The 12,527-nt window shown below is 35.4% G+C and overlaps 1 protein-coding gene and 1 long non-coding RNA gene across 2 annotated transcripts; both read right to left on the reverse strand.

The window, feature by feature from the left end:
• Nucleotides 1–6,933: 6,933 nt before the first annotated feature.
• On the reverse strand, nt 6,934–7,917 carry LOC148782450 (uncharacterized). Its single transcript, XR_016054492.1, has 3 exons — nt 7,706–7,917; nt 7,526–7,563; nt 6,934–7,267 (listed from the first exon to the last, which is right to left on the reverse strand). It is a non-coding gene; the product is annotated as an uncharacterized LOC148782450 (long non-coding RNA).
• Nucleotides 7,918–8,201: 284 nt separating this feature from the next.
• On the reverse strand, nt 8,202–12,257 carry LOC18425071 (cell division cycle 20.1, cofactor of APC complex). The gene is made up of 6 exons (XM_088865250.1): nt 11,892–12,257; nt 10,072–10,335; nt 9,726–9,995; nt 8,951–9,526; nt 8,616–8,827; nt 8,202–8,470 (listed from the first exon to the last, which is right to left on the reverse strand). Exons 1-5 carry the CDS (start codon nt 11,994–11,996, stop codon nt 8,681–8,683), a joined length of 1,362 nt encoding a protein of 453 aa, XP_088721376.1. The 5' UTR covers nt 11,997–12,257; the 3' UTR covers nt 8,202–8,470; nt 8,616–8,680.
• Nucleotides 12,258–12,527: the final 270 nt, after the last annotated feature.

A 12,527-nucleotide genomic window follows, 5' to 3' on the forward strand; every position in this document is an offset into this window, starting at 1 on the left:
CAATCCTATTTACCGAATCAGAAAGGAAAGGAAAAAGCATATTTAGAAAAACAATTACAAAGCCTTGAAAAAGATCTTTAGATGAAATCTCAATACCCTCAGCCACAATATCATTCTCAATTTCAACCCTTCCTTGCAAATCCTTATACTCAAAGCTATCCTACTTTAAGAAACCCTGATCCTTTCCCACCTACTAGAACCCTTTACCCACCTACAGGTTTAATTCTTCCAAGAAATTTTGGTTTTCGAGCTTTAAGTTCTTTTGAAGAAGAAAGACGTTTTCTTGAAAAAATGTTCTTTCCCCAATTGCGGAAAAAATCAAATATTTCAGTACCTAGTTCATCACAAACCCCAGTACCTAAACCTTCTGTTACTTCACCACCTTTAACAGTTCATACACATCCTAGTCCTCACACACCTAAAAATGAAACCCAAATGTTTCAGTCTTCTGATACTGAATCTGAAGTTGTAGCCTCTTCAGTCCCAACTCAAGTATTAACCTCCTCTGAGCCCCTGAACCATCTGAGTTCCTTCCTCAAAAACTTGATTAAACAGCCTAAACTAAATCTTCAAACTGAAACACAATCCTCAGAAGCCATGACTGATACCTCAGAAACCTTTGAAGAGAAATCCTCTTCTTCTTCTCTGAATTCAGATTCTTTGTTAATGATGAACCCCCCTGAATTACCTCAAGAACCTGACCCTGTAATGGAAGAAGAATTTAGACCTCCAGACCACCAAGAACCTCAACCTACCCCAACCAATGGAGATCATCTAAAAGATTTACTATTGATGACATTCCACCCTCAAGATGGAATGACAGATCAGAAATGCTTAATCCTGCAAATACCTTAACCAGTACCATTTCGAAAGTTATTGTAAGGCTAAGAGGACGTCTTTTTTATTGGTACATAAGCCTTGGAGAATACCAGCAAACACAGTTAAGAAATAGTCAGTCCATTGTTGAATTCCTTAATTATTTGGTTTCTGAGTTCTTAGCCCAAGAAGAATTTTTTCAGCTTAAATGTTGTTCATTAAAGAGACAAGATCTTGAAAAACATTTTTTAGAGATGAACAAAAGACACCATAAAATAGGAGGGATTGATGATATAAATTTGAAACAATTTTATCTTGAATTCATTCCTCCTACTCTTGGAAAAGAAGTAACAAAAACAATGGAAAACCAAGGACTTACTATTCAAAATACCAGTTTTGGTGAATTATATCAATTTGTTCTCCATGCTCTTGAAAGACTTTATAACCAAGTTGAATTTGTGAAACAAATGAAAAAAAATAAGCATTTACTGGGAAAATCTTGTGATAATCCATATCTCAAGATCAAATGTGATGCAGAAAAACAGTGTTCATGTCCACCAATCCTAAAAAGAAAAAAGAAGTTTGACTAAAAGAGAAAAAAAAAGAGATTCAAAAGATTCAAATATCTCCGACAATCAAGATTTCCAAAACACGAAAGGAGATAGATGCTATGTCTGTGGAAAGAAAGGACATTTTGCAAAAGATTGCCAGAACCAAAAAAAGAAAAAAAAGATAATAAATCTTTTGTCTCAGGTTTTGGAAGAAGAAATTGATGATGATTTAGAATATGTGTTTTCTATTGATGATGAACAGAGCCTAAACACACTGATATCCATTTCTTATTCTGATGATTTTGAACTCAATGAGATAAGCAACACCAGTGTTCCAGAGATATTGTCTCCGCAGGATGAAATTGCAGACATAAACAGTTTACCCTTTCAACCTACCCCAATAGCCCTTGGTCAAATACTCCAAAAACATTATTCCAAGCCTTTGATCATACCTGCCTTATTTGATACAGGAGCATCAGCTAGTATTTTGAAACCTGATTTACTACCAAAACAATTTTGGGAAACGTGCAACCAAACTTGTTGAGCTGCGAATGGAGAGACTTTCCATAATCCAAATTAGCAAACCTATTTTGATTAAACTGTTTCCTAAAGTCGTTATTCAACATAAACTCTTAGGATCCTATTTGCCAAACAAAGACTTTTTACTTGTATTTGATGTTTTACATCAAGTAAAACTTCAATGGACCTTTAAAAGATTACATTATAGGAACCTAACCTTGCCTTGGATAGCCTGTATAGATGCTCCCTACACCTTAAATACAGTCAAACAAAAAATTATATCAGACTGTTGTGCAAACAAAAAATTATATCAGACTGTTGTGGAAACAAATACTTCTGATGAATTTTGGGCATGTATCTTACTTGAAGAAAAAGAAAAAGACAAAATGATCTGCGGCTATAAAAGTAGAAAGTTTAAAGATTCTGAACTTCATTACCATTCAACATTCAAAGAAATCCTTGCAGTTAAAAGAGGAATTGAAAATTTTCAATTTCATCTTATAGGACATACTTTCCTTATTGAAATGGATTTGTCTGCATTTCCAAATATGTTAAAATTCAAGAACAAAATCCTTCCAAACCCTCAACTACTCAGATGGTCAAACTAGTTTTCTCAATGGAATTTTGAGTATAAGCATATTTCTGAAAAAAACAATATTTTGGCTAACATGTTTTCAAGAAGAAAATTTTCTGAAGAACCTCTTCTTCCAATTGTTCCTTTTTTGGGAGCCATTATCAAAATTGATGATGATTCACAAGATGTTTCAGAAGAAAAGAGGAATATGTCATCTATATATATCAGTGCCTGTGTAGAGATTGGTTCAAAAATTGTGGTAAAAACATTTTGAAAATATGTTGGTGCATTTTTTAAACCAAAAGCCATAACCGTCCATTGAAAATGGTAATTTGGTAAACAAAAAGCTGTTTTAGGACGATCTTCTGGGTGAATTCCAATTTGCCAAAATCCTGATTTCAAATCAAATTTGGAAAATATGTGAGCATGAGATATTTGATAAAATAGTGCAATTTGATTGGGCAAAGGGAATTTATCATCTGCAAGGAAGGTATTCAAAGGTTGGTAGTTGATAACTAACCTGAGCTTTCCTCGGATTTGTTCAGCTCTCTTATTTATATAAAAGGCTTCACAAGCCCAAGGAGAACTGATAAGCACAATTAACTGCTCTTTTATCAAATCATGTATCTCTGGCTTAGCTTGTTCTAGCAAATCAGGATTTAAACCTCCGTGAGAAGCTTTTGTGGGATTTATATCTTCCTTTTTCTTAAAAGGCAATTTAATATAAAAATTCTGATTTCTCCATAATGGATTTGTACATTTTTTGATAAACTCAGAATGGGAATTAGCACAACAGTCTGATATAATTTTTTGTTTGACTGTATCTAAGGTGTAGGGAGCATCTATACAGGCTATTCAGGGCAAGGTTAGGTTCCTATAATGTAATCTTTTGGAGGTCCATTGAAGTTTTAGTTGATGTAAAACATCAAATCCAAGTAAAAGGTCTTTGTTTGGCAATTAGTTGATGTTGAATAACGACTTTAGGAAACAGTTTAATCAAAATAGGTTTGCTAATTTGGATTATGGAAAGTCTCTCCATTCGCAGCTCAACAAGTTTGGTTGCACGTTTCCCAAAATTGTTTTGGTAGTAAATCAGGTTTCAAAATACTAGCTGATGCTCCTGTATCAAATAAGGCAGGTATGATCAAAGGCTTGGAATAATGTTTTTGGAGTATTTGACCAAGGGCTATTGGGGTAGGTTGAAAGGGTAAACTGTTTATGTCTGCAATTTCATCCTGCGAAGACAATATCTCTGGAACACTGGTGTTGCTTATCTCATTGAGTTCAAAATCATCAGAATAAGAAATGGATATCAGTGTGTTTGGGCTCTGTTCATCATCAATAGAAAACACATATTCTAAATCATCATCAATTTCTTCTTCCAAAACCTGAGACAAAAGATTTATTATCTTTTTTTTCTTTTTTTGGTTCTGGCAATCTTTTGCAAAATGTCCTTTCTTTCCACCGACATAGCATCTATCTCCTTTCGTGTTTTGGAAATCTTGATTGTCGGAGATATTTGAATCTTTTGAATCTCTTCTTTTTTCTCTTTTAGTCAAACTTCTTTTTTCTTTTTAGGATTGGTGGACATGAACACTGTTTTTCTGCATCACATTTGATCTTGAGATATGGTTTATCACAAAAATTTTCCCGTAAATGCTTATTTTTTTCCATTTGTTTCACAAATTCAACTTGGTTGCAAAGTCTTTCAAGAGCATGGAGAACAAATTGATATCATTCACCAAAACTGGTGTTTTGAATAGTAAGTCATTGGTTTTCCATTGTCTTTGTTACTTCTTTTCCAAGAGTAGGAGGAATGGATTCAAGATAAAATTGTTTCAAATTTATATCATCAATCCCTCTTATTTTATGGTATCTTTTGTTCATCTTTGAAAAATGTTTTTCAAGATCTTGTCTCTTGAATGAACAACATTTAAGCTGTAAAAATTCTTCTCGGGCTGCAATTTGCTCATGTTTAATGGGGCCTGAGAATTCAGAGACCAAATAATTAAGGAATTCAACATTGGACTGACTATTTCTTAACTTTGTTTGCCGGTATTTTCCAAGACTTATGTACCAATCAAACAGGCATCCTCTTAGCCTTACAATAACTTTCGAAATGGTACTGGCTAAGGTATTTGCAGGATTAAGCATTTCTGAATGCACCCATCCTTGAATTTCTCTGAATCTGTCATTCCATCTTGAGGGTGGAATGTCATCAATAGTAAATCCTTTAGATGAATCTCCATAGGTTGGGGTAGGTTGAGGTTCTTGGTGGTTTAGAGGTCTAAATTCTTCTTCCATTACAGGGTCAGGTTCTTGAGGTGGTTCAGGGGGTTCCTCAGTCATGGCTTCTAAGGATTGTGTTTCAGTTTGAAGATTTAGTTCAAGTTGTTTAGTCAAGTTTTTGAGGAAGGAACTCAGATGATTCAAGGGCTCAGAGGAGGTTAATACCTGAGTTGGGACTGAAGAGGCTACAACATCAGATTCAGTATCAGAAGACTGTGAAACATTTGGGTTTCATTTTTAGGTGTGTGACGACTAAGATGAGCATGAACTTTTAAAGGTGGTGAAGTAACAGAAGGTTTAGGTAATGTGGTTTGTGATGAACTAGGTACTGAAATATTTGGTTTTTTCCGCAATTGGGGAAAGAATATTTCTTCAAGAAAACGTCTTTCATCTTCAAACGAACTTAAAGCTCGAAAACCAAAATTTCTTGGAGGAATTAAACCTGTAGGTGGGTAAAGGGCAATAGTAGGTTGGAAAGGATCAGGGTTTCTTAAAAGAATGATAACTTTGAGTATAAGGATTTGCAAGGAAGGGTTGAAATTGAGAATGATATTGTGGCTGACGGTGTTGAGATTTCATCTAAAGATCTTTTGCAAAGCTTTGTAATTGTTTTTCTAAAAATGTTTTTTTCCTTTCTTTTCCTTTCCTTTCCTTTCCTTGCTCATGAATATCCTTTACTGTATATAAAAATCTACATCAACCGTTCATGCAACAATTGAATCTTTTCTTTTAATTGCCAGTTAATCCCTGTAACATTGAAGACATAACATTTTGTTTTTGTTCAATTCGAAGTCATGCTAAATTCTGTGATTTAGCATTTTAAAATTGCCAGTTTAGGGTTGCTTCAGCTGGAGGGATAGATATACTTTTGAGCTCCTGTGACATCTCATGTACTGAGATTTTTTATCTTCCATACATGTTTTTCATTGTCTTAGATTTTTTCATAGTCATGTAATGGAGGAAAATTTGAAGCATAATTTGAACTTTGAGGGTCAAAAGCCAAGCATTCTGGAATGTGATTTTTTCTTTCAGATTTATCATTTTGATCATCCCATCCTGTAGAGATAATTTCTGATCAAAACCCTAACTGAAGAAACTATGCAAGTCCACAATTGGTGAGCATAGATAAGCTTTATATTGTTGTTCCCTTAAAATTAAGTTAACAACCATCAACCAATCACAACAAAGCATCTGTGGTTCAGCCCATCTAGTAAAAAACAGCTGCAGATGCAGAAGACAGATCATAAAAAATGAACAGTAAACTAATGCCCCATTGAAAAAACTACAAAAAAACTCTGGATGTAGAGAGAATTGGAGAAGCAATCAAGCAGATGGCCAACATCCTTAAAATTAAGAGTGTTGTTATGAGACAAGTGCACTTGAATCACTTCAAAATTTGACAGACTTAAAACCTAATAGTGCCATTGCGACCAAAAAAACAAAACACACTGAACCAAAACACAAGATCAAAACCCTAAGTGAAGAACTATCCAAGTCCACAGTTGGGGACCATAGACAAGTTTTATATTGTCGTTCCCTAAAATCAAGTTGACATCCATCAACCAACAAAGATCTTCGAAAAATTAATTCAATGAACCCCAAAAATAGCAAGCAAAGTCGAAATGGAAATACTAAAATAACAAGAAACCTTATTAGAATCAAAATCCTTCAAATCGACATCTTGCAATAGAACTACAAAAACAACCCTATACATTCAAGAGAATTAGAACAGAACAAAAGAAACATTCCTGTGAGAAGGAGAATGGCAAAACTTCTTGAGTATGAATGAAAAAAACATGAAGAAAGGGCTAAGAAATAAAAGAAAAAATACCCAAGGTCCAAATAAAAAAAGAAAAACAAATGAGATGAGCTTGAAGATCAGACCCCCAGGAAACCAAATTAACTCACAATCAGGAAGGTTAGATCCTCCCTAAACAATTAAGAAACCCCACAAACAAAGGGTTGAGAGATCCACCCAAAAAGTAATTAGAAATAAAAAAAACCCCTCATTAGCAACATCTTCAGAAATCCAGAGCAAGGGGCATAAGATAAAAAAAAGAAGAGAAAACCAAGAAAACATTAATACACGAGGACAATAAGAGAAGCTAGGAATGGTCACCAAGGAACATATAAAACCAAAATATAGAAACGAGAAAACCAAGAAACAAAGAACATCACAAACAATGATAGAAACATCGTGTATCTCTTTCATACATTCATACAGACTTGACTAATCGTGGATCCAACCTTCGAAAGACCTCACAACCTCACAGCACAAGTCAAACTCTTGGACTTGACTGATAGAGAACTTCAGAGTGATATTGTATCCCTCTCTTCTTTCATACATTCATACAAGTCAAACTCTTGACTGATCGTGTATCCAAGCTTCGAAAAGACCTCACAAAAGACGGAAAAAACTAGAGAACAAGTTAATAAATGTAACAAAAATCATGCATATCTTCTCCCTGCTGTCTGTTTTTCCATAATCCGTGCCTTAAAAGACCTCAGAATAGGACAACTGCAAAAAAGCAAGTTAATAAAATATAAATAAAAATCAATAATGATAAAAAACTGCAAGAAACACACACTATCTACTAACTGATTTTTATTGATCCAGGAATTCTCGCATGCCTGCTAAGCCATAAAAGAATAATTGAGAAATAAATAAAAGCTATGCCCCCAAACAGTCACAACATTTGGCGTTGAAACCAATAAACATAACTAGACAATTAACAGGGACAAAATTACAAAAAAGAGATGAGTAAAATTTGTATACCTCTTTCTCTCTCAAATCCAGGAATTCTCGCATGCCTGCTGAGCCATAAAAGAATAATTGAGAAATAAATAAAAGCTATGCCCCCAAACAGTCACAACATTTGGCGTTGAAGCCAATAAACATAACAATACAATTAACAGGGACAAAATTACAAAAAAGAGATGAGTAAAATTTGTATACCTCTTTCTCACTCAAATCAGTCTGACATGCATAGAATGGGTAGAGACCTCTCGTTCTGAAATGGATCATCTGATTTGGTTGATATTGTTGATTGGGCCAAATGAGGTCTTAGCTTCAGGCTTGCTGTTGAGGAGTTTAGGAGCTCCAAAAACTTGCTGAAATCTCAATGTCTCATCAGCTCTAGCTGAGGCCACTGTACACCCATCTGGGCTCTGCATAGAACAACAAACTTAACATACAACTTTTCTCAAGGAAAAAGAAAAAGAAAACAGAAACAAATGGAAAGCAACTAATTCTCAAAACCAGAAATTGAAAAGTCACAAGATGAAAAATTATATACCTGGGCCATGAATAGAACTACACCCATCTGAGCTCTGCATAGAAACAACAAACTTAACATACAACTTTTCTCAAGGAAAAAAGAATAGAAACAAATGAAAAGCAACTAATTCTCAAAACCAGAAATTGAAAAGTCACAAGATGAAAAATTATATACCTGGGCCATGAATAGAACTCTAGAAGTATGCCCATTAAGCTCAGCCAACTTCACCATAGATGGATACTTCCACAGTGTCAATTGGTTTAGAGTAAAACCATGAGAGCTCAACAACTCTCTCTCATTCTTACTCCAAAGTAATGAACACACTTGAGACCCCGTATCCACTGAATTTATGCAAGCTCCAGTATGTGTATTCCAAAATTTGATACACCTATCAGCCCCACCTCCACCTGACTGATTTTATTGATTCAGGAATTCTCGCGTGCCTGTTGAGCCATAAAAGAATAATTGAGAAATAAATAAAAGCTATGCCCCAAAACAATCACAACATTTGGCGTTAAAACCAATAAACATAACAATACAATTAACAGGGACAAAATTACAAAAAGTAGATGTGTAAAATTTGTATACCTCTTTCTCTCTCCAATCATTCTGACATGCATAGAATGGGTAGAGACCTCTTGTTCTGAAATGGATCATCTGATTTGGTTGATATTGCTAAATGGGCCAAATGAGGTCTTAGCTTCAGGCTTGCTATTGAGGAGTTCAGGAGCTCCAAAAACTTGCCAAAATCTCAATGTCTCATCAGCTCCAGCTGAGGCCACTGTACACCCATCTGGGCTCTGCATAGAAATAACAAACTTAACATACAACTTTTCTCAAGGAAAAAAAAAACAGATACAAATGAAAAGCAACTAATTCTCAAAACCAGAAATTGAAAAGTCACAAGATGAAAAATTATATACCTGGGCCATGAATAGAACTCTAGAAGTATGCCCATTAAGCTCAGCCAACTTCACCATAGATGGATACTTCCACAGTGTCAATTGGTTTTGAGCAAACCCATGGGAGCTCAACAACTCTCTCTCATTCTTACTCCAAAGCAATGAACACACTTGAGACCCCGTATCCACTGAATTTATGCAAGCTCCAGTATGTGTATTCCAAAATTTGATACACCTATCAGCCCCACCTCCACCTGAAGCCAATAAATTGCTCTGAAATGGGCACCAAGCCAATGCCTTAACTGCCGCCATATGGTCCTCTAATCTATGCAGCGGTGAGTTGCTGGAATTAGATAAGCTTTGATCCCAAATATGGAGGATATTGTCATTTCCACCACTTGCTAGTTGTTTGCCTGAATTAGACCATTTGAGGCCACAAACTTCTTGTTGGTGGCCTCTGTAAGTTTCCACAATGTGTGATCGAACTCTCACATCGTTGTTGATAATGAGGCCATCATGGCCACCAGTTGTGAGAATATGAGAATTCCACGCAAGAGAGGGAATTCGCCCGCGGTGACCACCTCTTAGAGTTCGTAGCTGTAGAAAAACCACATGAGAGGTTTGTTAGTTAACAGTTCAGTTTGATGTTTGAGATGGCTTCTTCACGTAGACCATCCTGTGGGTTGCTCAATAGCTAAAACAATAATGAAAATAGATGCAGAAAACCCAAAAACACACAAACACAGAAAGAACCAATAATGCATGCTTGCACAGATATTTTGGCATAAACGTGAACCTGTGTAGTCGAAGTTACATCCCAGAGATGGACATCAGAATTGTTCAATCCAACAGCTATGTGCTGCCCATCAGGTGCCCAATTGACAGAGGTAACAGGGCCATTGTCATCATCGATGGTTGTCAGCTCAGTAGTAGATCCATTTGAACCATCCCATAGATAAACTGAGTTCCCAAGGGCAATGGCCAACACATTGCCACAACTCCAATCCAACAGATTCAAATAGTAATCATCCAACAACTCTGGGGCATCAAGGGTCCTCTCAGCAGACTGCAAAGCTAACAAGAGATATTTAGAGAGAGAGAGAGAGAGAGAGAGAGAGAGAGAGGGAGGGAGAGAGTCAAACCTGAGGAATATGTCTTCGAGGCTTGGCTGATCGCACATGATGCTTATCTGAGAGAACTTCCTCATAAGCTTTCTCAAGGGTTGGGGGCTTGCTCTTAAAAGCCAGGATTCTCGTTCTATTTTGGAATACAATCTCGGAGAGACGCTTCCTATAAGCCTCTTTTGATGGTGAACCAGAGGTGGTATTCTCTTTCTTTGAATCCATGAGCATATATCGAGCAACATCAAGGTCCATTGCTCTTCTATCTGGGATGAATCTATCACTCTGTTTTATAGAAAATGAAATTAAGTAAGACATGGATCAAAGAACAAGACAATATGGAATTGGCCTTCATTCACAAAATATTACTTAGAAGCGAAAGAAACAATTGGGATTTTCTTAGGCCCAGGTTCAATATTAATGGAAAAGGGGAAACCAAGTTCTAATTCATGAGAACAAAAATTTATGAGAAAACTAACATTATGTGGAAGCGTTCACAAAATATTACTCAGAAACAAGTGGGATTTTCTTAGGCCCAGGTTCAATATTAACGGAAAAGGGGAAACCAAGTTCTAACTCATGAGAACAAAAATTTATGAGAAAACGAACAGTATGTGCATGGTTCAATGAAGAGGAAGATGGAATCGACCATGGAAATGGTCCGAAATGAATACATAGTAAACATAAGACAAGGAATGTGAAGAGAAGGCTGAATTCCATTAAAATCAAATACCCAAATTTATAATTCCTAAAAAATCTCAAATAACTACAGAAATAGAATAAAAAAGTGAAGGAAAGTTAGTTTGTTATTTATCAAAGATCAAAACAAATAGAGTAATCTATCATGGAAAATAGTTTCAATATACAATAAATATTACCCAAGAAATAGTGAAACTTTAACTGACTGAAACCCTAACTTCCTAATTCCTCTAGATCACATATCATTCCATAAATAAAAAATCTACAAAGAGAATCAAAGTCACAAATAAAAAAAGAGGCTTCAAAAGCACATATTTCTTAGGTTTTGCCTTGAAGGAGGGTCACACGTCTCTTCAAGAACAAAAAAACATGGAATTGGACTACAGAAATAGATTGAAATTACAAAATATTATTCAGAAACTTAAGAAGCCACAAACAGAAATAAGAAAAGGTCCATATAACTCAAGGAAGGAACCTATGTCAACAGCAAATAAATCTTGACTCAACAAGAACAATAAAACATGGAATTGGCCTCTGGAAATAGATTGAAATTATAAAATATTACTCAGAAATTGAAGAAAGAAGCCACAAACCGAAGCAAGAAATCTTGACTCAAGGAAGGGACCTATGTCAAGGGAAAATAAATCTTGACTCAACATGAAGTGGCCCTTTACAGCTAATAACCTAATATGGCAAATAAAACAATCAAGTAGCAAAATCTCAAATAGAGGATTAGAGTCTCCATCATCTCATGTGCGTTGCTAAGGGAAGACTCAATTGGATAAAAATAAACAACATGAGATAAGTCTAAGGTACCAAATGTTGTTATCAAAGAAAAAGAAATAAATGAAGAGAAAGCAAGCAATATGGAGAGACCATTAAAATTAGATACCTAAATTTACAATTTCCTCAAGAATTACAAATAACTACATAAATCATAAACAAGTGTCATTTGTGATTTATCAGAGAGCAGAGAAAATGGAGAAATCAATCATGGATAATAGTTAATACTATAAAATATCATCCAAGAAATAATGAAACAGGCGAAAAATCAAGATCAAACCCTTTAACAACTGAAACCCTAACTTCCTAATTCCTGGAGAATTTCATAATAAAGAGGCTACGAAGCACAAATTTCTTACGTATTGTTGCTTTGAAGAAGGTCTTCTTGGAACCATCTGCTCACGAAGAGGGTGAGGCCTCTCTTGCTTAATTGAAGCAGAGGAAGAGAGAGAACCTGCATCCATAACTTAAAGAAAAAATAGAAAATACCTGCAAAACAGAAAAAAGCACAAAAAAATATCTACGCAAAAATAATAGAGAATAGCAACAAATTCACAGAACACTTGAGCACTTGGTGATTGATAGAGAAAGCGAGAGAGATGGAGGCTCCTTTTCACAGAGCGATTGAGAGAGAGAGAGAGAGAGAGCATTTTTGGGTGTTTGGTAAGACGGGTGCCCTTTAATGTGCTTCAGTAGCCAACGGTCGAAATTAGGTTCCTTAACTCAAGGAAACTAGCCGTTTGCTGAAAAGCTAAAAATAGAAAACATCGACTTAACGTTACGTAACGGTTGTTTTCTTAGTGTAATTAACGTGTATATTTCTGCCGTTATTTCAAAAGTACGGTTTCTTTTTTCGTTCTTTTTTCTTTTTTTTTTCTTTTTGAAGTTTCTAATTTGTTCTTCACTTTAGAAAATGATAAAATGGCAATAGTATTTCGACGGTCGTTGTTTAAAAAAGTAACTCATGTGAACTTTCAAAATCCAAAACTAAACAC

This window comes from Amborella trichopoda, chromosome 4 (assembly GCF_054954075.1).
Source record: "Amborella trichopoda isolate Santa Cruz 75 chromosome 4, AtrichopodaSantaCruz75HAP2 v2.0, whole genome shotgun sequence".
Classification (NCBI taxonomy): domain Eukaryota; kingdom Viridiplantae; phylum Streptophyta; class Magnoliopsida; order Amborellales; family Amborellaceae; genus Amborella; species Amborella trichopoda.